This window comes from Bubalus kerabau, chromosome 6, assembly GCF_029407905.1.
Source record: "Bubalus kerabau isolate K-KA32 ecotype Philippines breed swamp buffalo chromosome 6, PCC_UOA_SB_1v2, whole genome shotgun sequence".
NCBI classification, from domain to species: Eukaryota; Metazoa; Chordata; class Mammalia; order Artiodactyla; family Bovidae; genus Bubalus; species Bubalus kerabau.
In genome coordinates this window covers 43,127,084-43,154,958 of record NC_073629.1, presented here as the reverse complement: position 1 = coordinate 43,154,958, position 27,875 = coordinate 43,127,084, and the positions used below count along the sequence as shown (strand labels likewise).

Genomic DNA, 27,875 nt, shown 5'->3' with positions numbered 1-27,875 from the left:
AAGTATTGGAGTTTCAGCTGCAGCATCAGCCCTTTGAATGAATATTTAGGACTGACTTCCTTTAGGATGGATCTCCTTGCAGTCCAAGGGACTCTCAAGAGTCTTCTCCAACACCACAGTGCAAAAGCATCAATTCTTCGGCACTCAGCTTTCTTTATGGTCCAACTCTCATATCCATACATGACTACTGGAAAAACCATAGCTTTGACTAGATGGACCTTTGTTGGTAAAGTGATGTCTTTGCTTTTTAATATGCTAAGTTGGTCATAGCTTTTCTTCCAAGGAACACGTGTCTTTTAATTTCATGGCTGCAGTCATCACCTGCAGTGATTTTGAAGCCCAAAGATATAGTCTCTCACTGTTTCCACTGTTTCCCTATCTATTTGCCATGAAGTGATGGGACTGGATGCCATGATCTTAGTTTTCTTAATGTTGAGTTTTAGGCCAACTTTTTCACTCTCTTCTTTCACTTTAATCAAGAGGCTCTTTAGTTCTTCTTCGCTTTCTGCCACAAGAGTGGGGTCATCTGAGTATCTGAGGTTATTGATATTTCTCCCGGAAATCTTGATTCCAGCTTGTGCTTCATCCAGCCTGGCATTTCACATGATGTACTCTGCATGTAAGTTAAATAAGCAGGGTGACAATATACAGCCTTGACATACTCCTTTCCCGATTTGGAACCAGTCTGCTGTTCTATGTCCAGTTGTAACTGTTGCTTCTTGACCTGAATACAGATTTCTCAGGAGGCAGGTCAGGGGTCTGGTATTCCCAGTTCTTTAAGAATATTCCACAGTTTGTTGTGATTCATACAGTCAAAGGCTTTGGTGTACTCAATAAAGCAGATGTTTTCCTGAAACTCTCATGCTTTTTCGATGATCCAGCAGATATTGGCAATTTGATCTCTGGTTCCTCTCTCTTTTCTAAATCCAGCTTGAACATGTGGAATTTCACAGTTCACATACTGTTGAAGCCTGGCTTGGAGAATTTTGAGCATTACTTTGCTAGTGTGTGAGATGAGTGCAATTGTGCGGTAGTTTGAGCATTCTTTGGCATTGCCTTTGGGATTGGAATGAAAACTGACCTTTTCCAGTCCTGTGGCCACTGCTGAGTTTTCCAAATTTGCTGGCATACTGAGTGCAGCACTTTCAGCTCATCGTCTTTTAGGATTTCAAATAGCTCAACAGGAATCCCATCACCTTCACTAGCTTTGTTCGTAGTAATGTTTCCTAAGGCTCACTTGATTTTGCATTCCAGGATGCTTCCTTCTAATTACTTAAAATTTAATACACTCTGCTTTTCCAGAATTGGATCACTGATTTTAAAACTTTCTTCTTTTCTAAAGCAGTAAATTTCTAAATACTACTTTATCTGAATCCCACAAATTTTCACATTTTATGTTTTTACTCAGAAATACATTCTTTTATCTCCAAATTTTGGGACTTTTATAGATATCTTTTTTTTTTTTTTGCCAGCAATTTTTATTTAATTTCAGTGTGGTCAATAGCCAAGCTTACGGTTTACTTTCATAAGTGTTTCATGTGTGCTTGAAAATATCTATTCTACCACTGTTGACTGTAGTGACCTAACAATTTGACCTAAATGGTTGGTTTGTTCAAATCAATACTTTTACTGATATTGTTTACTTCTATCAGTTGCTGAGAGAAGGTTGTTAAAATCCCCAACTTTGATTGTGGATTTGTCTGCATCTTCATTCAGTTTTGCCAATTTTTGCCTTATGTATTTTCAAGCTGGTATTCAATGCATACACATGCAGGATTGTCTTCTTTATGAACTGCCCCTTTTCTTTATGAAAGTATCTCTTGAGTATACTCCTTCTTTTTAAGTCTATTTTGTCTTATGCTGATACAGCCACTTGTTTTCTTATGCTTACTCTTTGTATTGTTTATTTTTTCCCTATTCTTCTACTTTCATCCAGAGTCTTTATATATAAAGTTTAACTCTTGTAGACAACATATAGTTAAGCCTTTGAAAAAAAAACTAGTCCTTTTGGTCGGACTACTTAATTTACAACTGTGATACCAATAAGCAATTATTGGTTTGGCTGGATTTAAGTCTTCCATTCCACTATTTGTTTGTTCTTTGTCTTATGTTTTTTAATGTTTATTTCCTCCTTTCCTGTCCTCTTTTGTTTAATTATATGTCTTTCAGTATTTAATTCTACTCATTTTTTTTAACTTCTGCCAAGTGTGTGTGTGTGGTTTTTTTTTTTTTTTTTTTTGGTAGTAGTTGCCAAAGGATTACAATATATATCCTTAACACAGTCTGCTGCTGCTACTGCTGCTAAGTTGCTTCAGTCATGTCCGACTCTGTGTGACCCCAAAGACGGCAGCCCACCAGGCTCCCCCGTCCCTGGGATTCTCCAGGCAAGAACACTGGAGTGGGTTGCCATTTCTTTCTCCAATGCATGAAAGTGAAAAGTGAAGCCGCTGTTGTGTCTGACTCTGTGCGACCCCATAGACGGCAGCACACCAGGCTCCTCCATCCATGGGATTTTCCAGGCAAGAGTACTGGAGTGGGGTGCCATTGCCTTCTCTGTTAACACAGTCTACCTACAATTATTATTCTACTACTTCAAATAAAATGTAATAATCCTGCAACTGTATAATTCCCTTTCCCCCTGCAACTTGTGTTATTGTTTGCACATATTTTATAGCTAAATACACGCCACAATACTATATTAAATTGTCAGTTGTCTTTTAAAAGTGAAAGTCGCTCAGTCGTGTCCTACTCTTTGCAACCCCATGGACTATACAGTTCATGGACTTCTCCAAGCCAGGATACTGGAGTGGGTAGCCATTCCCTTCTCCAGGGGATCTTCCCAACCCAGGGATTGAACCCAGGACTCCCACATTGCAGGCGGATTCTTTACCAGCTGAGCCACCAGGGAAGCCCAAGAATACTAGCTCTTCCCAAGCCAGGAATCGAACTGGGATCTCCTGCACTGCAGGCAGATTCTTTACCAACTGAACTATCAGGAAAGCCCAATAGCTTTTTTTTTTTTTTTTTTTAAATTTTATTTAATTTTTAAACTTTACATAACTGTATTAGATTTGCCAAATATCAAAATGAATCCGCCACAGGTATACATGTGTTCCCCATCCTGAGCCCTCCTCCCTCCTCCCTCCCCATTCCATCCCTCTGGGTCGTCCCAGTGCACCAGCCCCAAGCATCCAGTATCGTGCATCGAACCTGGACTATCAGGAAAGCCCAATAGCTTTTAAAAACATAAAGCAAAGAAAATCTGATAGTCATTTATACTTACATTTTATTATTTCCTTCCTTTCAGCTGATGTCATTTACCTTCAACCCAAAACACCTCCCTCAGCTTTCCTTGTAGTGTGCGTCTGCTGGTGACTAATTCTGCTTTCATGAAGATTGTTTTATTTGTATTTTTCTGTCCTATTTGTTTTCTGTTCTGCTTCTGAGGACCCAATCACATGTATGTTTAATTGCTTGATACTGCCTCACATGGCATTGAGGCTCTGTGCTCTTTTATTCTTCCCTCCAACCTTTTTTCCTCAGAAAATTTCTATTCATCATCTGCACTCTGTTGTTAACTTCAACCATTTGGGGTTTTCTCTTTGTTTCCATTACTCTGCTAAGAGTACTCATTTACATTAATTCACTACAACCACTTTTCCTTTTCATACTTGAACACAGTTCTGAGCTGCTTTGAAATCCTTGTTGGCTAATTCCAATATCTGGGTTGGTAGGATCTCTTTTTACTGTGTTTTTCTCTTTTTGACCTTAAGTCATATTTTCCTATTTCATTGCATGCCTCATAATATTTTATAGCATTCGAGGCATTGTTGATAGATTGATTCATTTTGTTATTATGCTCTGGAAGTGATAAGCTTTGTTCTAGCAGGCAGGTAATTATTGGCTAGTCACTTTGATTTTATGGAGGCTTGATTTCACATTATGTTAAAGATTCTGTCTTTAGTTTTAGCACAAATCCTTAGCCCTAGGCACAGCCTTTACTGCTAATATACAACCATTCTAGGGATTTGATGCAAAGTCTAAGGTACAAGCTTTCTAACTTGTTGGGATTCAAACTCTTTTGAGTTCTCTTGCAACAGAGAGCAACAATCTCTGCTCAGCTTTTTCAGCCTCTCAGCTACAGCTTTCCACCAGGTTCACTGGAGTCTTCCCTGCACACGCACAATGCCAGAGTTAGCCAAAGATTTAAGAGGAAATCATGCAGATTAGAAGTCTCCTCCCTCCGTGCCACCTTCATTTCTAGAATTTTCTCCTTCAGTATACAGCTCCTCCAGCAGCAGCCAATTCCAACAACTCAAGTCATTAAGACTGAAACTTTCTCTTCCATTCTAGCCTCCCACTGACTAGACTGACTGGTAAATTCCCTGAGGGAAAAATCATGTAACTATAGTTCTCTTACTACTTCTGGTCACTCCTTGGTGCCTTTAGACAGTTATTTATTATATTTTCCCAGAGTTTATCATTGGGAGAGTTTGTACATTACAAGCTATTCCACCACTACCCAAATCAGAAGTCCTTCATTTTATAATTCTTCACTGTTTAATTTAATGCTTTAGAAAAAAAAATACAGAACTGTTACTTAAATGTCCTTGGGTCTCTCTTATTTTGCATCTGACAGATTGAAAGTAGAATGGTTCACATATATTAAAATATCTTTTATCTCAAATGAATTAACTCAAAATAATCTCCTATTAATTGTTGCTCCCAGAAAAGAGGGAAGTAGTTGCTCAACTTTTAGTGAATCTATTGAGCAAAGAGGTCAGATAAACTGATTAGGCCATGGAAACAGAGTTGACTGACCTTGAACAATATAGGAGTTAGGGGAACTGACCCTTCCATGCAGTTGAAAACATCTGTGGTTCCATATCCATGGATTCAACCAACTGCAGATTCAACCGACCAGACTGTGCAGTACTTAGTATGTATTTTGTGGACCTACACAGTTCAAACCTGTGTTGTTCAAGGGTCAACTGAAATCAGAGTTAGACCAACTAAACTACCATGGAGCAAGGCTATTTCTATTTTGAACTGACAAAAAGTGTAACACTTCATAGTCATGAAACATAATAAATGGAGTGTGATTTACAACTAGGAAGAAGAATGTGGCTACTTGCATACATATGGAGGCATATTAACTGTTAAGTGATATGACAAATCTTGACCAATCTATTGTTGTCTTCAAGCTTAAATTTTTAAAAATTTTATTTTGTAGTCAGCAAATTTTCCACTTTTCAGTGTGGATGTGAAAGATGCTATTTAAAACCAAACAGCAACTGTACATGGCTGGCTGAACATTTATAATTCAATAATTATATAACCTCCAAAATACAGCAGAATATGAGGCACATAATTAGGACGTCAGCTAAACAAGACAAAGCAAAGCAAAAGGATGTCATTCTGTGGCGTGTGCTCAGCTGAGTCCTAAGTAAGTGGGACTGTTGGCTGGTAACATATTCTTCTCATCTCTGTTTATATGCATTAATACCACATGCTGTCAGGACAATGTATCTCGCAGTCAGGACATCAGATTTTTTAAAGAAGAAAGTTCTATCTTGTATAAACTGGTTTCATAAACAGACATTGCTTTTAAATGATTCTGTCTATGGCTATCTAGCTGTAAGTTCTCCAATTTGGTCTGTTCCACGTATGTTCATCCTGAAAAACTGCCAAAATAGCAGCAACAACTGATGATATCACAGGGTAAAAACTCATTGACACAGGAAACCAAGCACTGTTGGAATATCTTTCTTTTTGGTCACTCAATGTATACTTATTAGGTAAACCAAAAGACCTGTTTGATTTGTTATACAAATATGTGTATGCGTATATATGACTGAAATTAACATCTCACAATAGAAAATGCCTGTATTCAGAGTCCACCAATGCTTTGGGATTCAGAGCTATTTTCTGGTATGGTAAACAGACTTAGCATCTCCATCTCCAGTGGATGCAAGCTGCCTCCAGTGATAATCAAGGAATGCAATGGTCCTCCCAAGTCCACAGTAGACATTTGCTGCAAAGTGCCTGCTGCAATTTTCTGGTCCTCGGCTCCAACCCTGGCTAAGCCAACACAGAGTGTCTCCTCGGTGACTGCTATTAAAAGAAAAACAAAGATGCCACCATTCAATTCAGTAAATGCATTATCCTGAATCCACTCAAACTAACACTAGTACCAAAAATACATTTAAAGAAGTCCCAAATAAGTCACAAATATATTAAATCTCCTTTAGTCACTCATTATAGACATACTATCTGCTGATTTATCTAAGGCTTTTCTAAATTATTTGCACTGCTGCTGCTGCTGCTAAGTCGCTTCAGTCGTGTCTGACTCTGTGTGACCCCAGAGACGGCATCCCACCAGGATCCCCTGTCCCTGGGATTCTCCAAGCAAGAACACTGGAGTGGGTTGCCATTTCCATTTGTACTACCTAACATTTAAAGTAAAGTAGTACTTCCTAACTTTACCATTTCGGAATTCCAAAGACTTACTTTAGTTTAAAATTTTAGGACTTGATGAATAATTACCTGTATCCATACTCTATCACATAGCATTTGTCTTTAACTAGGTTCTGAGTGGACAGTGTTTATTACATGCTTATACTGTAAATAAAATGTTTGAGATATTTTCGCATTGACCAAGATATACCGGAAAAAACAGAAGATTATGAGATAAATACATAGATTTGAGTCTGTACTTGACCATTCAGCTGTATGACAAACCTTCAGTTTCTTCTTTTTTATGGGAAAACTATGCTTCATAAATGGTGGTTTAAGGACTAAGATAATAGATATAAAGTACTTAGTAAACTATATAGCCCTGAAGAAAGACATTATGACATTACTTATGCTTTTAAGTTTGAAATAACATACATTAGTGAACTTCATTATTCATTCCCGTGTGTCTGCTCTTTAGCAGACCCTTTTGTGATTTTCTTTAGTTGGAAAAGCTGTCCTGATTGAAAAATGACCAAAATGGGGCAAATGACTTCTCCAAGGACAAGCAGGAATGTAAGGAACTCTGCACAAAGGTATGGGGATAGAGCACCCCTGCAGGTTATATGTTTCATGGTTTTAACAAGGCCTACGGAGGCCAGTGGTTATTAAAGAATCTCTTTGTGTATCTTTTCCATCAAGAAATATGTGTTCAAAGCCAGTCAGCACCTTGTAACAGAATATAATGACAGATTTATTTAAGAACCTCTCAATAAAAATCTATTGACAATGAACATTTTATTATATAGCACATCTACTGTGTCTAGATATTAAGAATGCAAGGGTAAATTCTCTTGTCTTTATCCTGAAAAAACAACTATACCTGGTCTCAGTGTTGAGAATGAGAAAAAGAAGAATAAGTATACTTTTGCAGGATAGAGCTCACTATAGACTTGGGCTAAAATGGAGGTTCTGTATTTCACCAAAATATTTATACTAAGCTATAATTTTACATAGAATCTGATTTATAGTTAATTTGAAAAAAAAATCCTTACTTTCTAGAATAATATTAATATTACTAGAAAGAAATCCATTACTTTTCTTTCAGTAGAACTTTCAGCCTATGAGATTTAAGGGAAAGATGAAAAAAATGATAAGGAAAAAATGAACGCAAACACACTGACTCACTTCAGTGGTGTTGGTAATGCATGTGTGTATTTCAGATGTTACATACTCATCTCAATGCAGCATGAGGGGAATATGAGAGCCCTTTTAAGATTCCTGAGTACCTGGTTCTTCTCCTCGTATTCGCTGATTCTGAATAATCTCCAGAAGTTGCTGGGCTGCTTGGTTGACACTCATATACCGAGGAGGTTCATAGATCTTTCTTCCCCTGTAAGTGTAAAAGTAGATGCCACTGTTCTTAGCCATGAAATTACATAATACATTTTTAATGTAATTATTTCCCCAGGTATACTCAATTACCACATTCTATGTTCTGTTTGAAGCTGCCACTTGTTACTCACTTTAAGTATATCATTTACCTTTAGTTTCTTAAGCTTTCTTCATTGTCCTATTTCAAATGCTCTCTCATCTCACTGAAATGTTGGCAGAAATAAGTGCAACAACTTAAAGATAAATGCTTAAATCAAAGTTCAGTTCAGTTCAGTCGCTCAGTTGTGTCTGACTCTTTGCGACCCCATGAATCGCAGCATGCCAGGCCTCCCTGTCCATCACCAACTCCCAGAGTTCACTCAGACTCATGTCCATCTGGTCAGTGATGCCATCCAGCCATCCCATCTTCTGTCGTCCCCTTCTCCTCCTGCCCCAAATCCCTCCCAGCATCAGAGTCTTTTCCAATGAGTCAACTCTTCGCATGAGGTGGCCAAAGTACTGGAGTTTCAGCTTCAGCATCATTCCCTCCAAAGAAATCCCAGGGCTGATCTCCTTCAGAATGGACTGGCTGGATCTCCTTGCAGTCCAAGGGACTCTCAAGAGTCTTCTCCAACACCACAGTTTAAAAGCATCAATTCTTCGGTGCTCAGCCTTCTTCACAGTCCAACTCTCACATCCATATATGACCACAGGAAAAACCATAGCCTTGACCAGACGGACATTTGTTGGCAAAGTAATGTCTCTACTTACTCTTATTCAAAGTGGTACTTTAGGCAAAAATAATTCAAAATAAGTAGAAATTTGTTCTATACTCTAATCCGATTTTATAGGGTTCATTTTTATTACCATGTTTAAACCACATATTCCTCTTTTCATATCTTCCTCTAAGAAAAGTAAACTACAGCAATAAATATCTCAAAGTCTTGGAGGATAAGATATGTTTACTTCCGTATGCCTCAAAAGCCTATCAAATGTGCTCAATGGTCAAAATACTGCTTTTGCAGTTTACAAAAAAATTCATATAGATTATTTTGTTGACTCTCAAAACAATTCTGTAACTCAGGTCTAAGAGAAATACAATGCAAGCCACAAATAGAATTTAAAATTTTCAATAGTATCCACAATAACAAAAGTAAAAAAAGACAAAATTAATTTTAATAATGTATTTATTTAGCCCAATATATCCAGAATGTTATATTTCAACATTTATTCCTATACAAATTATTATACATCATTTTTGTATTAAGTCTTTGAAATCTGGAATGTATTCTATATTTTAGCACATCTTAATTCAAATGTTAAATTTTCACTGGAAATACTTGATCCGTATTCAGATCATAAAATTCATGGTTGTAAAAGTAGATTTACATATTGAATTGTTCTAAATATACTTAAATGTTATCTAGTTACTTAGTTGAGTATTAGTTTTAAATTAATTAAAACTAAATTATAAATTCCATTCCTCAGTTACATTAGTCATATGTATTTAAAGCTCTCGTTAAGTTATATGTGGGTAGCAGCTATTGTATGGGACACTGCATCTATAAGTAAAAAGGGGTTGTTTCCCCCAAAATACAATTGAAGACAATACGGCTCAGAAATGGAAGTAACTTTCCCAAGAGCACATAACCAGAGTCCAACTCATGACTCAAACCCGTGTTTTCTGAGTCTCAATTAACTCATTCCACATATATTTACTGAGTGCCTATTAGGTGCCAACCACTGTTCTCAATACTGAACCCATGAAATTTACTGCTATTTCTATTCTATCATACTGCTTAACATTTCATAAGATTGAAAGTGTTAAATTTTGCACTGTTACTGAAAACTGATTTTCAAAAATCTTTAGAACTTATGTCATTTAAGTAGAACTTATAGTCCATGGAATTAAAATAGAATTAAGCATTCTCAGCATACGAACTTACTTGATTAGATTTTCCAAAGACTGCTCCTTTACTTTGATGTCTGTAGGAAGCAAAAAAGGATAGTTCTATTTTAATTAAGTACTTTACCCAAAATCCTACATGTAAACTTCAGCTGAAACACCTAAATTTTTGGTAAATATTATTCTCAAGTCTCTAAAATGCTAATTTGAGAGTCTGTGACAATCTTCCCTCACACTTGTATCTGGCCACATTTTTAAGGAAATATAAAGAAGAATGGAAGCTTGTGGTTGTATAAAGATCATTAGTTAGAAAACAAACATGAGGTTGGCCCTGAGACCATCCTGAATGGACTGAATTTCCTCTTGGAAAAGAAGACAGGAAAGAGTTAGACAAATATTGGCATATACACTATCTAACAGCTAATCAAAATCTTTGTGTTCATTTCTATTAGCTGGTAACTGCACAGAACCAACTGGAAAGTTCTTTTTAACATGTTCATATTCTTACCTATTTTTCAGGCACTGGAATATAAGCTTAAATGCATGTAATGTAAATAAAAGAAAATTCTTACCACATATTGAAGAGACTTTCGCTTTTGTGTGAATGGTAAGACATGCCAGTAACTTATGAAACATTTTAATACCAAATATTCATACTTTAATGGGGATTTCCCAAGCATGGACTGGTAGCCACAACAGCCAAAACACATATAGCCCTTGCTCTCATAAAGCTTGATGATGCAAACATCACAAAGATTTGATTCTTTATGCTTTGTAATCACTGATGCTCAGCTAAACAATCTGGTAGAAGGTAAAAGAGCAGAATCACTCTACATCCTCACAGGAACTCAGTACACAACAGCAAGAGCAACAGCTGCTTCCTGTTGTACATGCTAAAAACAAATGGTTCGGCCAAAGTTTGTTACTGCAAAAATAAATATAGTGTAACTGAGTGGTCTTTTTGATAGACTTTGACAACTTTCTCAAGTGATTATAAACTTTCTCAAGTGATTATAAAAGTTTTTCTTACAAAGAATACTAAGTATTTGCTTGGAAAATGCTCTAGAGATAATCCCTTACATATATTCTAAATGTTCTTAGAACCAGCAATGAATATATTTTTCAGGTTTGAAATTCATTATTTAGGCATTTTCACTGTATGGCACATATAGGAAATATGTATATCTGTTATTGAAATATGGCCTGCAATACAATTAATGATATAAACATCAACTTAGATCTCCTCTACCTAATAGTTGTGATCATTTTTAAAAAGTAAACATTTATTAATGCATTCACCTTGAGCTTCTGAAATGTTATTTGTGATAGTTAAGTTTTTAATATTTTCCATTTTTTCACTTTTTAAATGATACATTCTATAGAATTTTATTTTAAAAATGAAGAGGGCTGGGGAGAATTTTTATGGGCAAATGCTTCTTCACTAATGTAAGTCTGTATTAGTGAATAAATTCAAGCCAGACTCATCTTACCTTGTATTTACACAGGCCATATTTATTCCTTTCTACTTTCTAGAATGTAAGCTTCTCTTATTCATTTTAGTACCAGCACCTAGCATAATGTAGAATACCTAGCAGATACACCATAAATTCTACTGAATAAATTTGTTTATGTGGCTCTACTATGACAGCTCAATTTAAACTATCTACCTCTTAAGTGGAGTAAAAGTCCCAACTCCTTCAGAAACCTTTACAGACTTCCTCCCAAAGGCTCTTTGTCCTTTGAGACAGACATACAATTAGTGCTATATTTTGTTAATCTCCAATTACATCATATATATTAGTCTTGCCTTTCCAAGTAAATTTTAAATTCTCTATGGTTTCTTACCATGACATATTCTCACTAATCCTTACAGGGTATGGCCCATAAGAGCAGGCATTCAATAAATACATACTAATTAAAAATAATGAGAACTCCAGGTGATTAAATGATGAGATCTATGGTTTGCGAAGTCAGAATCATGATATCTTATACTTCACACCTTGTTCCTGTTTTTGTTAATGGAGCAAGGAAGATATATTGTTTAACCTTGTTTGTCTTTTCCCAGGAAAGCCAAGAAAAGAGGCAGCAGCTCTTAGAGAAAGTTCAAGAGCCAAAGTTCTGGTTTGTCCTTCCTGCCTCTACATACAATAGAACTTAATTGTTCTCTCAACTTTCAGGTACACAGCACATTAGTTCCAACTAGATTTCAAAATCCTGAGAGCAGGACCCAGGTCTAATACTTCCTTGGTATTCCAGAAGAACCTAACTCCACAGTGGGCATAAATACTTCATAAATACTGTGAGCTGAATTTCTAACTGCCCTTTCAAAGCTTCCAAAAGATAATTCCAATTTTCCCCCCTTTCCTCCATTTTTTTCATGATACATGAAGATGTTATCACAGGTAGCTTGCCTCTTAAGACTACTTTTATCCCCATTCTGTTTTAAAAACTCAGTTCTGTTGTTTACACACACACACACACACACACACACACACACACACACACACTTCATATCTGAGCTCCAATGAATCCCTATTTGTCATCCCTCAGTTGCATATTTCTACCTCTGCCTTTAATAAAAGCTTTTTTAAATGCCTGTATCTCTTGCATCATTCTCCTTTGACTTTCTACATAGCGCTGGCCTTAATTGGCTCTAAGTTTAAGATAACATGATGGATACCTTTAATGGCATATTCCACATGAATTAACAAGAACCACAAAATAAGTTCTGCCAATAAGAACTACTAAAGAGGGAGACTAGTATCTTTCCACATGGAAAATCCAAACACAAAACTATAAAGCTAATTAGCTAATAATGAATTACTAAATTACACTGATAATTAACTAAAATAAGAAAGCATTATCATACCAGTAAATTGTGGGATTCAGGCATAAGCCAAAAAAAAATACCAGAGAAGCATGCATGGCCTGATCTAGATCTAGAACTAATTAGGTGTCACTCTTACTGGAGTTAAAAAGGAATGTAATCTAGCTGAAACTGAATGAACTAGCAAGAATTAAAGATTTTCTATGACAATGGGTAATAAGATCAAGTCTGAAACTAAAAGTAAACGTTAACCAATTAACTTCTATTACATATCTGTTGGACAGCTACACTGTGCTACACTTTTAGACATTAGAAAGAGGAATCAGTAAGACAAAGTCCCTGCTCTTATGAAGTAAAGAAGAAAACCAACGAGTTAATAAAACAATTCAGATGAATGGTAAGACAAGAAGTTACACAAGGTAATGGGAAAGAAAATCACTGGGGAATACAGGGTGTACATTACATTAGGCAGAATTTTACTTTAGATCAGGAGTCAGTAAACGTTTCTGTAAAGAACCAGGTAGTAAATATTTTAGGTTCTGAAGGCCACAAGGTCTCTGTCAAAACTACTTATTGCTGCCATTGTAGCATGAAACAGACATAGATAATACATAAATGAAGTAGCGTGGCTGTGTTCCAATTAAACTTTATGAAACAGGTGGTAGCCTAGATCTGATCCAGCAGAGGTAGTTTGTTAACCTTTGCTCTACATAATTTCCAAATTCTACCCTATAAGAAATGCTAACCATTAGTAAAACTTTTCTACAGTCTTCTCTTTTAAAGAGACATATTAATTGGGGTTCTGATAATGTACAAATTTATATATTATTGAATAATAGAGAACTTTGTACATGAGACAACCTAAATGTCTTTTTTCTTTTTTACTTTACAATATTGTATTGGTTTTGCCATACATTGACATGAATCTGCCACAGATGTACATGTGTTCCCCATCCTGAACCCCCCTCCCTACCTCCATCCCCATCCCATCTCTCTGGGTCATCCCAGTGCACCAGCCCTGAGCACCCTGTATCATGCATCAAACCTGGACTGGCAATTCGTTTCACATATGATAATACACATGTTGCAATGCCATTCTCCCAAATCATCCCACCCTCGCCCTTTCCCACAGAGTCCAAAAGACTGTTCTACATATCTGTGTCTCTTTTGCTGTTTCACATACAGGGTTATCATTACCATCTTTCTAAATTCCATATATATGTGTTATTATACTGTATTGGTGTTTTTTTTTTCTGGCTCACTTCACTCTGTATAATAGGCTCCAGTTTCATCCACCTCATTAGAATTGTTTCAAATGTATTCTTTTTAATGACTGAGTAATACTCCATTGTGTATATGTACCACAGCTTTCTTAACCATTCGTCCGCTGATGGACATCTAGGTTGCTTCCATGTCCTGGCTAACAGTGCTGCAATGAACATTGGGGTACACGTGTCTCTTTCAATTCTGGTTTCCTTGGTGTGTATGCCCAGCAGTGGGATTGCTGGGTCATATGGCAGTTCTATTTCCAGTTTTTCCACACTGTTCTTGATAGTGGCTGTACTAGTTTGCATTCCCACCAACAGTGTAAGAGGGTTCCCTTTTCTCCACACCCTCTCCAGCATGTATTGCTTGTAGACTTTTGGATCGCAGCCATTCTGACTGGCGTGAAATGGTACCTCGTTGTGGTTTTAATTTGCATTTCTCTGAGTGATGAGAGCATCTTTTCATGTGTTTGTTAGTCATCTGTATGTCTTCTTTGGAGAAATGTCTGTTTAGTTCTTTGGCCCATCTTTTGATTGGGTTGTTTATTTTTCTGGAATTGAGCTGCAGGAGTTGCTTGTATATTTTTGAGATTACTTCTTTGTCAGTTGCTTCATTTGCAATTATTTTCTCCCATTCTGAAGGCTGCCTTTTCACCTTGCTTATAGTTTCCTTTGATGTGCAGAAGCTTTTAAGTTTAATTAGGTCCTATTTGTTTATTTTTGCTTTTATTTCCAATATTCTGGGAGGTGGGTCATAGAGGATCCTGCTGTGATGTATGTTGGAGAGTGTTTTGCCTATGTTCTCCTCTAGGAGTTTTACAGTTTCTGGTCTTACGTTTAGATCTTTAATCCATTTTGAGTTTATTTTTGTGTATGGTGATAGAAAGTGTTCTAGTTTCATTCTTTTACAAGTGGTTGACCAATCTTCCCAGCACCATTTGTTAGAGATTGTCTTTTTTCCATTGTATATTCTTGCCTCCTTTGTCAAAGATAAGGTGTCCATGGGTGTGTGGATTTATCTCTGGGCTTTCTATTTTGTTCCATTGATCTATATTTCTGTCTTTGTGCCAGTACCATACTGTCTTGATAACTGTGGCTTTGTAGTAGAGCCTGAAGTCAGGCAGGTTGATTCCTCCAGTTCCATTCTTCTTTCTCAAGACTGCTTTGGCTATTTGAGGCTTTTTGTATTTCTATACAAATTGGGAAATTATTTGTTCTAGCTCCATGAAAAATACGGTTGGTAGCTTGATAGGGATTGCATTGAATCTATAGATTGCTTTGGGTAGTATACTCATTTTCACTATATTGATTCTTCCAATCCATGAACATGGTATATTTCTCCATCTATTAGTGTCCTCTTTGATTTCTTTCACCAGTGTTTTATAGTTTTCTATATATAGGTCTTTAGTTTGTTTAGGTAGATATATTCCTAAGTATTTTATTCTTTTCATTGCAGTGGTGAATGGAATTGTTTCCTTAATTTCTCTATTTTCTCATTATTAGTGTATAGGAATGCAAGGGATTTCTGTGTGTTGATTTTATATCCTGCAGCTTTACTATATTCATTGATTAGCTCTAGTAATTTTCTGGTGGAGTCTTTAGGGTTTTCTATGTAGATGATCATGTCATCTGCAAACAGTGAGAGTTTTACTTCTTCTTTTCCAATCTAGATTCCTTTTATTTCTTTTTCTGCTCTGATTGCTGTGGCCAAAACTTCCAAAACTATGTTGAATAGCAGTGGTGAGAGGGGGCACCCTTGTTTTGTTCCTGACTTTAGGGATGCTTTCAATTTTTCACCATTGAGGATAATGTTTGCTGAGGGTTTGTCATAAATAGCTTTTATTATGTTGAGGTATGTTCCTTCTATGTCTGCTTTCTGGAGGGTTTTTATCATAAATGGATGTTGAATTTTGTCAAAGGCTTTCTCTGCATCTATTGAGATAATCATATGATTTTTATTTGTCAATTTGCTAATGTGGTGTATTACACTGATTTGCCGATATTGAAGAATCCTTGCATCCCTGGGATAAAGCCCACTTGGTCATGATGTATGTATGATCTTTTTAATATGTTGTTGGAATCTGTTTGCTAGAATTTTGTTAAGGATTTTTGCATCTATGTTCATCAGTGATACTGGCCTGAAGTTTTCTTTTTTTGTGGCATCTTTGTCAGGTTTTGGTATTAGGGTGATGGTGGCCTCATAGAATGAGTTTGGAAGTTTACCTTCCTCTGCAATTTTCTGGAAGAGTTTGAGTAGGATAGGTGTTAGCTCTTCTCTAAATTTTTGGTAGAATTCAGCTGTGAAGCTATCTGGTCCTGGGCTTTTGTTTGCAGGAAGATTTCAGATTACAGTTTCAATTTCTGTGCTTGTGATGGGTCTATTAAGATTTTCTATTTCTTCCTGGTTCAGTTTTGGAAAGTTGTACTTTGCTAAGAATTCGTCCATTTCTTCCACGTTGTTCATTTTATTGGCATATAGTTGCTGATAGTAGTCTCTTAAGATCCTTTGTATTTCTGTGTTGTCTGTTGTGATCTCTCCATTTTCTTTTCTAATTTTATTGATTTGATTTTCCTCCCTTTGTTTCTTGATGAATCTAGCTAATGGTTTGTCAATTTTATTTATCTTCTCAAAGAACCAGTTTTTGGCTTTGCTGATTTTTGCTATGGTCTCTTTTGTTTCTTCTGCATTTATTTCTGCCCTAATTTTTTAAGATTTCTTTCCTTCTACTAACCCTGGTGTTCTTCATTTCTTCCTTTTCTACTTGTTTTAGGTATAGAGTTAGGTTATTTATTTGATTTTTTTTCTTGTTTCTTGAGGTATGCCTGTATTGCTATGAACCTTCCCCTTAGCACTGCTTTTACAGTGTCCCACAGGTTTTGCGTTGTTGTGTTTTCATTTTCATTCATTTCTATGCATATTTTGATTCCTTTTTTGATATATTCTGATATTCATTGGTTATTCAGCAGCGTGTTGTTCAGCCTCCATATGTTGGAATTTTTAAGTTTTTCTCCTGTAATTGAGATCTAATCGTACTGCATTGTGGTCAGAAAAGATGCTTGGAATGATTTCTATTTTTTTGAATTTACCAAGGCTAGATTTATAGCCCAGGATGTGATCTATCCTGGAGAAGGTTCTGTGTGCGCTTGAGAAAAAGGTGAAATTCATTGTTTTGAGGTGAAATGTCCTATAGATATCAATTAGGTCTAACTGGTCTATTGTATGATTTAAAGTTTGTGTTCCCTTGTTAATTTTCTTTTAGTTGATCTATCCATAGGTGTGAGTGGGGTATTAAAGTCTCCCACTATTATTGTGTTATTGTTAATTTCTCCTTTCATACTTGTTCAGTTCAGTTCAGTTGCTCAGTTGTGTCCAATTCTTTGTGACCCCATGAATCGCAGCATGCCAGGCCTCCCTGTCCATCACCAACTCCTGGAGTTCACTCAGACTCACCTCCATCGAGTCAGTGATGCCATCCAGCCATCTCATCCTCTGTCGTCCCCTTCTCCTCCTGCCCCCAATCCCTCCCAGCATCAGAGTCTTTTCCAATGAGTCAACTCTTCGCATGAGGTGGCCAAAGTACTGGAGTTTCAGCTTTAGCATCATTCCCTCCAAAGAAATCCCAGGGCTGATCTCCTTCAGAATGGACTGGTTGGATCTCCTTGCAGTCTAAGGGACTCTCAAGAGCCTTCTCCAACACCACAGTTCAAAAGCATCAATTCTTTGGCACTCAGCTTTCTTCACAGTCCAACTCTCACATCCATACATGACCACTGGAAAAACCATAGCCTTGACTAGACGGACCTTTGTTGGCAAAGTAATGCCTCTGCTTTTCAATATGCTATCTAGGTTGGTCATAACTTTTCTTCCAAGGAGTAAGCATCTTTTAATTTCATGGCTGCAATCACCATCTGCAGTGATTTTGGAGCCCCCAAAAATAAAGTCTGACACTGTTTCCACTGTTTCCCCATCTATTCCCCATGAAGTGATGGGACCAGATGGCATGATCTTTGTTTTCTGAGCTTTAAGCCAACTTTTTCACTCTCCTGTTTCACTTTAATCCAGAGGCTTTTTAGTTCCTCTTCACTTTCTGCCATAAGGGTGGTGTCATCTGCATATCTAAGGTTATTGATATTTCTCCTGGCAATCTTGATTCCAGCTTGTGCTTCCCCAGCCCAGCGTTTCTCATGATGTACTCTGTGTATAAGTTAAATAAGCAGGGTGACAATATACAGCCTTGACGTACTCCTTTTCCTATTTGGAACCAGTCTGTTGTTCCATGTCCAGTTCTAACTGTTGCTTCACACTTGTTAGCATTTCTCTTACATATTGCGGTGTTCCTATGTTGGGTGCATATATAATTGTTATCTCTTCTTCTTGGATTGATCCTTTGATCATTATTCAGTGTCCTTCTTTGTCTCTTTTCACAGCCTTTGTTTTAAATTCTATTTCATCTGATATGCGTACAGCTACTCCTGCTTTATTTTGATCTCTATTTGCGTGGAATATCTTTTTCCAGCCCTTCACTTTTAGTCTGTATGTGTACCTTGTTTTGAGGTGGGTCTCTTGTAGAGAACATATATAGGGGTCTCATTTTTGTATCCATTCAGCCAGTCTTTGTCTTTTGGTTGGGGCATTCAACCATTTACATTTAAGGTAATTATTGATAAGTATGATCCCGTTGCCATTTACTTTATTGTTTTGGGTTTGAGTTTATACATCCTTTCTGTGTTTCCTGTCTAGAGAAGATCCTTTAGCATCTGTTGGAGAGCTGGTTTGGTGGTGCAGAATTCTCTCAGCTTTTGCTTGTTTGTAAAGTTTTTGATTTCTCCTTCATATTTGAATGAGATCCTTGCTGGGTATAGTAATCTGGGCTGCAGGTTATTTTCTTTCATCACTTTAAGTATGTCCTGTCATTCCCTCCTGGCCTGAAGAGTTCCTGTTGAAAGATCAGCTGTTATCCTTATGGGAATCCCCTTGTGTGTTATTTGTTGTTTTTCCCTTGCTGCTTTTTAATATTTGTTCTTTGTGTTTTTGATCTTTGTTAATTTGATTAATATGTGTCCTGGGGTGTTTCGCCTTGGGTTTATCCTGTTAGGGACTCTCTGGGTTTCTTGGACTTGGGTGCTTATTTCCTTCCCCATTTTAGGGAAGTTTTCAACTATTATCTCCTCAAGTATTTTCTCATGGTCTTTCTTTTTGTCTTCTTCTGGGACTCCTATGATTCACATGTTGGACATTTAACATTGTCCCAGAGATCTCTGAGGTCCTCATTTCTTTAATTCATTTTTCTTTTTTCCTCTCTGTTTCATTTATTTCTACCATTCTATCTTCTACCTCACTTATCCTATCTTCTGCCTCGTTATTCTACTGTTGGTTCCCTCCAGAGTGTTTTTGATCTCATTTATTGCATTATTCATTATATATTGACTCTTTTTTATTTCTTCTAGGTCCTTGTTAAACCTTTCTTGCATCTTCTCAATCCTTGTGTCCCGGCTATTTATCTGTAACTCCATTTTGTTTTCAAGATTTTGGATCATTTTTACTATCATTATTCAGAATTCTTTATCAGGTAGATTCCCTATCTCTTCCTCTTTTGTTTGGTTTGGTGGGCATTTATCCTGTTCCTTTACCTACTGGGTATTTCTCTGCCATTTCATCTTGTTTATATTGCTGTATTTGGGGTGGCCTTTCCGTATTCTGGTTGTTTGTGGAGTTCTCTTCATTGTGGAGTTTCCTCACTGTGGGTGGGGTTGGACGGGTGGCTTGTCAAGGTTTCCTGGTTAGGGAAGCTTGTGTCCATGTTCTGGTGTATGGAGCTGGATTTCTTCTCTCTGGAGTGCAATGAAGTGTCCAGTAATGAGTTTTGAGATGTCAGTGGGTTTGGTGTGACTTTGGGCAACCTGTATATTGAAGCTCAGGGCTATGTTCCTGTGTTGCTGGAGAATTTGCATGGTATGTCTTGCTCTGGAACTTTTTGGCCCTTGGGTGGTGCTTGGTTTCAGTGTAGGTATGGAGGCTTTGATGAGCTCCTATTGATTAATGTTCCCTGGAGTCAGGAGTTCTCTGGTGTCCTCAGGATTTGGACTTAAGCCTCCTGCCTCTGGTTTTCAATCTTATTCTTACAGTAGCCTCAAGACTTCCCCATCTATACAGCACTGATGATAAAACATCTAGGTTAAAGATGAAAAGTTTCTCCACAGTGAGGGACACCCAGAGAAGTTCACAGAGTTACAGGGAGAAGAGAAGGGGGAAGAGGGAGATAGAGGTGACCAACAGGATAAGAGGGGGAATCAAAAAGGGAGAGAGCAAGCTAGCCAGTAATCACTTCCTTATGTGCTCTCCACAGTCTGGACCGCTCACAGATATTCATGGAGTTATTCAGAGAAGAGAAGAGGGAGGAAGGAGACAGAGGTGACCAGGAGGAAAAGAGGGGAAATCAAAAAGAGAGAGACAGATCCAGCCAGTAATCAGTTCCCTAAGTGTTCTCCACAGTCCGGAACACACAAAGAGATTCACAGCGTTGGGTAGAGAAGAGAAGGGGGAGGAAGGAGATAGAGGCGACCTAGTGGAGAGAAAGGAGAGTCCAAAGCGGGAGAGAGCAGTCAAGCCAGTAATCTCATTCCCAAGTAAAAACAGGTACTGAAGATTGGGTCCTTAAAGGTACAAAATTGATAACAAATACCAAAAAGCAAAGATTAAAAATCTAGGGCAGAGGTTGGATTCTCAAAAATACAATATTAAAGAAAAAAACAAAGTCACAAAAATTATTAAATATAAATATATGAAGTTTGCTTTAAAAAATAGGGCCTCTTTTCTGCAAAGTAATAGTAGGTTATAAAAATGAAAATTAAAGGAGTAATAGAGGACTTAAATTTTTTTTTAATTTAAAAAATGATAATAGTAAAAATATATCTAGGACTTTCTCTGATGTTGTTGTGAACAGTGTGGGGTCAGTTCATTTTCAGATAGTTCCTTGATCTGGCTTACACTTCTCAAGATCTGTAGGCCCCTTCCTATGTAGTTGGTGCTAACTGCTGCTGCTAAGTCACTTCAGTCGTGTCCGACTCTGTGCTACCCCATAGATGGCAGCCCACTAGGCTCCTCTGTCCCTGGGATTCTCCAGGCAAGAATACTGGAGTAGGTTGCCATTTCCTTCTCCAATGCATGAAAGTGAAAAGTGAAAGTAAAGTCGCTCAGTCGTGCCCGACTCTTAGCGACCCCATGGACTGCAGCCCACCAGGCTCCTCCATCTATGGGATTTTCCAGGCAAGAGTACTGGAGTGGGTTGCCATTGCCTTCTGCTGGTGCTAACTACAGGGTTTTAATCTATTGCACCTGTCACTTCCAAGGTGGTTCCCTCTGTTTTAGCTTCTTCTGTTTGCTGGTCTCTTCAGTGTCTAATTTCCACCCTGATGCAAGGGGGCGGTAGTCACTTTTTTAGGCTCACTTGTTCAGTTGTGCTGTGGGGAGGGAGGAACACTGCAAACAAATAACACTGGCATGTGCTTGCAGTGTCTCAGCCACACTGGGTTTGCCCCCACTCACGGTGTGTGTGCTTTCCCAGTCTACACTGCTTAGGCTCTGGGTTGCTCTGCCGGGAACTGTCTGAGGCCAGCCCTGGGTTGTATGCACTTCCCAGGTCTAAGCCACACAGGTTCAGGTACTCGAGTACTCCACAAAGGCGCAGACTCGGTTGGGCCTGTGTTTTGTGCCCTTCCGAGGTCCTAGCAGCTCAGGTGACCAGGTGCTTGGCGAGCGTGGTTGCCCCCAGTTGAAGGCTGCAACTTATTGCCTCCCCCATCCCTGCCACTCGGTTTTCTGGGTGTACAACCAGTGCACCTTCTCAGGTGTGCCATGTGTCTCTTCTGCGGAGCTGATCTCTGGCTGCGACCCTCCCGGCGGACGCTGACTGTCCAGAATCCCAAGAAGTCTTGGTTAGCAATGAAGCCTACTCGCAGTTTGGTAGGTGGTGCCTCTTTGGGGCCACGATTTCCCCCTTCCGTCTCTGGCTGCCTTCGCCTGCCTGTCTCCAGCAGGGGATGGGCTGGTCCACAGCTGGCTAGCTCTGCTCAGTCCTTTGTTCTGTGAGTGGGCCTGGGGGTGTCTTAGGTTAGGGCTTTTGGTGGGATAGCTATCCCACAGTCTGGTTTGCTATCTCAAGTTAGTTCCCTCAGATTGCCCTCAGGGCATTCAGGCCTGGTCCTTACCCTAAGCAATGCAGCCCGCGCCTCCCTGCCCATCCCTCACTTGCTAGTAGTGGATGTGAGCATCTGCACTGCTTCTCCACTGAGAGCTACCATTGGGCATGTAATCTGTGGGGTTTAATTATTTATTTTTTCTCCTGGTTATGTTGCCCTCTGAGGTTCCAAGGCTCACCACAGACTCGCCAGTGAGAGTGTTTCCTGGTGTTTGGAAACTTCTCTCTTTTTAAAGACTCCCTTCCCAAAACGGATCTCCAACCCTACCTCTTTTGTCTTTCTTTTTACCTTTCATATTTTTTCCTATCTCCAAAGACAATGGGCTGCTTTTCTGGGTGTTTGATGTCCTCTGCCAGCATTTAGAAGTTGTTTTGTGGAATTTACTCAGCATTTAAATGTTCTTTTGATGGTTTGTGGGGAAAAAAGTGGTCTCCCCATCCTATTCTTCCGCCATCTTAGGACCACCCCTCGAGACAGCCTAAATGTCTTTGGCAAATAGGAATCTCTTCTAATGTTCTGAATATCTATACTTACTACAGAGGTCAAAATTATGGGTTCTTTCTTTGCCCTGATTCTGTGCTACATGGCAGACATTCTTATACTGGATAACTTCACACACAGTAGAATCAAAACAGTGCAATTCAGTGTATGATCCAGGGACTGATGCCAATATGTGAGCATTTTGTTCCCAACAAATGATAAAAAAAAAAAAAACAAACTACAAGACTGTGAATCAGTGTTTATAGTATTACAGTGTTATAGTAATCTGACTTCAACACAAAAGACTAGAAACTTTAAAGTAAATAAATATAATGCATTTATTTTTATGTATTTATTTTATATATGTGTGCACACACACACACACACACACACACACACACATACTGATCTAAACACTTCCAAAAGACAAGAAAAAGGTTATTACTATTTGATAAAAAGGAAGGCAAAGGTATGGACTGTTCAAAATACTCTCTAGTTAGTACAGAGTAGCACTCAGATTTTGTCTTCTGATGTCAAGTACAAGTGTCACTTCCAAGTCATCAAAGATGACAGTTATTTCTCTTCTGTTGACCAGCCACAGATTAAAGCTCTAATTATAGTATTTTTACAACACATACTGTAGAAGAGGAACTGAAAATGAATGTGAATCATTATAATTCCAGTACCTCTGCTGGCAAATGCAGTAGCTGAAACTCCTGAAGCTCTATCAGTACCATCATCTTTGTACACAAAGACAGCCACCCCAACTCTTTCCACACTAGGTAGGAAATACAATTTGGCAGCATAATACTGTGAAAAGAGCTGTGAATTACAGGCTCTGTAGATTCTACCAATTCTGCAACCAATAAGCTGGGTGATAGTGGGAAAATGATCCAATGTCTCTGGGCCTCAATTTCACTGAAGATGATCTCCAGAGTCTCTCTCAGATCTACAATTCTGTGATTCTGATAGCATCACGACTGCAGTATTCAAAGGACACCTCAAGAAAGATAGGATGGAACTTGGTAAGAGTAAATGTTCAGTTTAAGTCTTCTGAGTTGCTGTAAATTGATGAGGACAGGCTCTTAATTCTTATTTGGAATGAAAATTCACTTCTCCACAAGAATATGGGGGAGGGCACACCATGCACAGAGTAGCTAGACCATATCACACAGAACGGTTTTACCTTCATACAAAATCAAAACAAGAATGATATGACAACTCCATACTGTGACCCTAGAGAAATTGCAGAGCACTTACCTAGTAGGCATAATGTGTGCATGCCATTTTGTCTGTTCTTCTTCACTTTGTCAAAGAAGCTTTCTGGTCTCCAAGTGTCTGTCCAGAAAACGATAGACACTGTCTCTCCAAACTTATACAACTAGAAAAAATAAAAACATTAATTAATGATGTAACAATTCACTAACTACTGTCTCATAGATAACAACTGAAATAAAAAGTGAGACCCAAACTTGAGATGCACTGGGGATCAACTCTGTCATCAAAAAAAAGTAATAAAAATTCCCTTTGCTCCATAGCAGCTGGTGTCATTCTGATGCCCTTTCGGTAGGAGGCTTCTAGTATTTCTGTATTCAGTACAGGAACATATGTAACTAGTTCATGATTTAGCTAGGTAGCTGCTAAAAATACTGAAATACAGAGAACCCAGAAGGAAGCCAAAAAAAAAAAAAAGACTTGTGAGCAGTCAGAGCAGTGTTCACAAGGTTCCTATTACCCTCATTTTATGGAGGAGTCCACCAAGGCTCAGAAAGATAAACTGGCTTGCCTAAGGTCACACAGCTACTTAGTAAGAAGAAACTCAAACCTGGGTCTGAGGGAGAGTTCCTTTCCACCATGCCAGCTCAGTAAAATTCATACACTGCATATTCACTGTGGTCACATCTCAAAACCTACGCCCTTACTTTCCCCACTATTTATTCCCCGACTCTAGAGTTCAATGATAAGGGCCTTTTCCCAAACCTCCTTCTTTCCCCCCACGGTGGCCCATCTACTCCACATGATCATCACACAACCAAGAAGCGTCTTTGTTCCAACTTGCTTCCAGGCTAGCCACACATCTCACTTAAGTGAATCCAACTCCAAATCTTATGTTGAGAAATTCTAGTTTTGAGCTTTGGTTCTGCAACTTGTTAGCTGGGTGACATTACTCTTTCTTTCCAAGTCTTAATCTCTATAATAGAAACAGTGATAACACATGCCCTTCCTACCCACAGAGTTGTGTGAACCAAATAACATGTAAAAAGTTATTTAAACTGTGAATGATATTCTTATATTAATTCTTATCTAGGTATTGCACAATGGAGTTTATTTTCAAAGACTTAATGTATTGTAAAACCTAATACTAAAGCTGTTACACAAAGATCTTAACTATTCAATTAAAGAGTGCCTAAAATAATGTTTAATACAGCTGGAAGGCACTAAATGCTGAAAATCACACCTAGTCCTCTGCCACAAATTAGCTGTTCGGTTGAAACAGCTGTATGACTTCACGAGATCACCTAACTTTTCTAAGCCTAAAGTTCTTCATTTGAACAATGCTGCTGCAAGAGGCATGTTCAGAGTCCCCCATCTCTACATGCCTAAAGAAGCTCAACCTTTCTCAATGTTTATACATGAAAAACTTAAAAACTATCACTCATACTCATAATGATGACTCTGAGCTACCAAGAGAAGGTTCATTTCATCATATTCCTCACATGGTCACAACCTCCAACCTACTTACCAGTAGGCTTTATTCCCAAAGTCCATTTGAAAATTGTCTAAAGAGGATTTCCCCATTGAAGCCATGCTATTCAAGGGCAGTCAAACTCACAGATTAGTTTACAAAGACCTATGTAACTCTCAGAATGAAATCATAAACCTTCCAGCCATACCCAATATGATTTCTCTGTAAAAAAAACTGTCGAGTTTCAATGTGAGATCTTTGGAATTCATTCAGGTAAGCTACAAGGAATAAGTCTTGCTCTGTTGGGGGTTTCTGTCACTGCTATTGTTCTATAAGAGGCAAACGTATCTAACAAATATTTACTATGAATCATCCACGATGTGCCAGGCATTACATTATGCATGGGTATAAAGTGAGAAGCAAACAGAGCTCCAGCTCTCAGGAAATATGCAGTCTTACTTATACCTTACACAGCAAGCAAACACTGTGGAGTCATGGCTTTGTTTCCTACTACCTGGATGATCATGGTGACTAGCTGGGTGACTTCCAGGAGGAACTCCCCTGCCAATTCGATATAATAATCATAAACCTAACAATCTGTTTTGTTAAGGATTAACTGATATACTGTATGTAGTGCCCAGTGCCATAGTAAAACTTAATAAATGTTAGGGATGTAATAATCAAACAATGATAATGTTTATAATGAAGATGTTCTAAAATGCTGTGTTATACTATAATCCAACTGCTTTCCTTACTGGAATGAGCTCAAATATTACCAAATATTTGAAACTATGCTTATGACTTAATCTGACAAGTTCAATCATTTACATTTTGAAAAGGATTTTTGGCATCTTTGATCAGATTTTGGAATATTAACATTACTTTATTTTAAAAAGCCTTAAGGTAAAACCATTAAAGAAAATTATATATGTCACCATAAATAAATAAACAAGTTTTCAATATTTTAAGAGTCACAGAAATATAGTCATGGATGTAAATTCTTCACTCAAAAAGCAAGGAACAGTTCATTTAAAAGAGCATTGAGATGCTAGTCACATGTAAACACTAGCTGAAACACTTTGTGTAAAAGCTTCTCTGAACTGTCTAATTTGGGCGATTAAAGAAAACCTCACATAAGCACTGCTTTCTAGGACCCTGATTTATAGACTGTAACCATTTCCATGGCTATGGTACAAACTACTTCAATGAATTCTGGAACATTATGCAAACAGTTTCACCATTTAGATGTCAGTACCTCAAAGAACAGAAGGACCAGTCCCTTTGTGTTTCACAATTCAAGGACTTACCAGTAAAGTACAAAAGGAAACTGGAACAAAATCATACAGTTGACGAGAACTGAGGTTGCCGAGGCCTGTGTACCTACCATCCTAAAAATGTAAGCATTTGTTCTTATGATCATTTCCCTTCAAACCATTACTGATGCAGGTCTACATTTAAAGATTATAAAAAGAGCAGTTTTCAAAAACAGTAAGTAAATACAGACTTTTTTTATTTTAACCGAGAGTAAGTTATAGGGAAAGCAGTTTATCTAACTTGATACTGAATCATGATTTTTTTTAATCTATTGAAGATAAAAACTCAATTCAAAATGAAATATTTAATCATATATAAGGCACTAGTTAAGAGTGAAAAAATGCATAAGACAAATATGAGATAATAAACAATAATAAAAAATTTGATATAGATTATAAGAGTTTAGCATTTCCCCCACCTAGAGAGCACCTGAAGGTAACTTTTGAATAGACAGATTATAAGCTGGACCTTAGAGGATGGGTCAGATTTAGCCTAGGGAAGCTGAACATGCAGAATGAGATGATGTAAACAAAGGATCAGAGGCGGGAAATCTTGGGCAATACTGAAAGTGACATTAAGCAACTGTCTAGAAGTAAGTACCGCCTGACTTGCCTCTAACAAGTATGTCTAATTCCTGACATCTTATTATGTACCAATTCCTGTCAATTCTTGCTCTATAGTTTACCCAGATACTATTCATTTCTTTTCTCTCTACCTTAGTTTGAATTCTCAATACCACTTGCCTGAATGACCTTAATAGTCTTATTGTTCATCTCACTGCTGATATTTCCTTTCTTTCAGAAGCACAGATGCTTTGTAAACTCCATTTTATAATTAGATTTTAATGCTTTGGTATTTTATATTCAAGGGCTTCCCTGGTGGCTCAGATGGTAAAGAATCTGCTTGCATTGCAGGAGACCTGGGTTCAGTCCGTGGGTCGGGAAGAACCCCTGGAGAAGGAAATGGCAGCCCACTCCAGTGTTCATGCCTGGAAAATCCCATGGACAGAGGAGCCTGGAGGGCTACCATCCATGGGTCACAAAGAGTTACACATAACTGAGAATGCACACACATTTTATATTCAAATGAAAATATTTTGTGATTTTTAAGTTAAAAAGTATCTTTTTTGGATATGGAAAAATTAGAAAATTTAATTTGCTAGGAACTTTAGCAAGCCCTACATATATCATTTTATGTATGTATATCCTAACCAGATCACTTAAATTTGTGATGTAAAAGAAAGCTGAGCCAGCAGGGCTGTCCAAAAATGTACCACAAAACCATTTAATCAAGAGTTACTAGTTTTCTTTTTTATATAGAATACTTGTTTTTGTTTTTAATCTTCACATGCATTTTGCTTAACACTGATAT

At 37.8% G+C, this 27,875-nt stretch overlaps 1 protein-coding gene across 2 annotated transcripts in view; it reads right to left on the bottom strand.

Moving 5' to 3' along the window:
- Positions 1 to 5,018: 5,018 nt before the first annotated feature.
- The window catches only part of DPH5 (diphthamide biosynthesis 5), a 39,878-nt gene continuing 17,021 nt past the window's right edge, over positions 5,019 to 27,875 (bottom strand). For both annotated transcript variants that reach the window (XM_055584947.1, XM_055584948.1), the window contains exons 5-8: positions 23,765 to 23,885; positions 9,774 to 9,813; positions 7,743 to 7,846; positions 5,019 to 6,114 (exon numbers count right to left, since the gene is read on the bottom strand). In XM_055584947.1, coding sequence (XP_055440922.1) covers positions 5,891 to 6,114; positions 7,743 to 7,846; positions 9,774 to 9,813; positions 23,765 to 23,885 — 489 coding nt within the window. In that variant the 3' untranslated portion in view covers positions 5,019 to 5,890. The remainder of the gene's footprint in view (positions 6,115 to 7,742; positions 7,847 to 9,773; positions 9,814 to 23,764; positions 23,886 to 27,875) is intronic.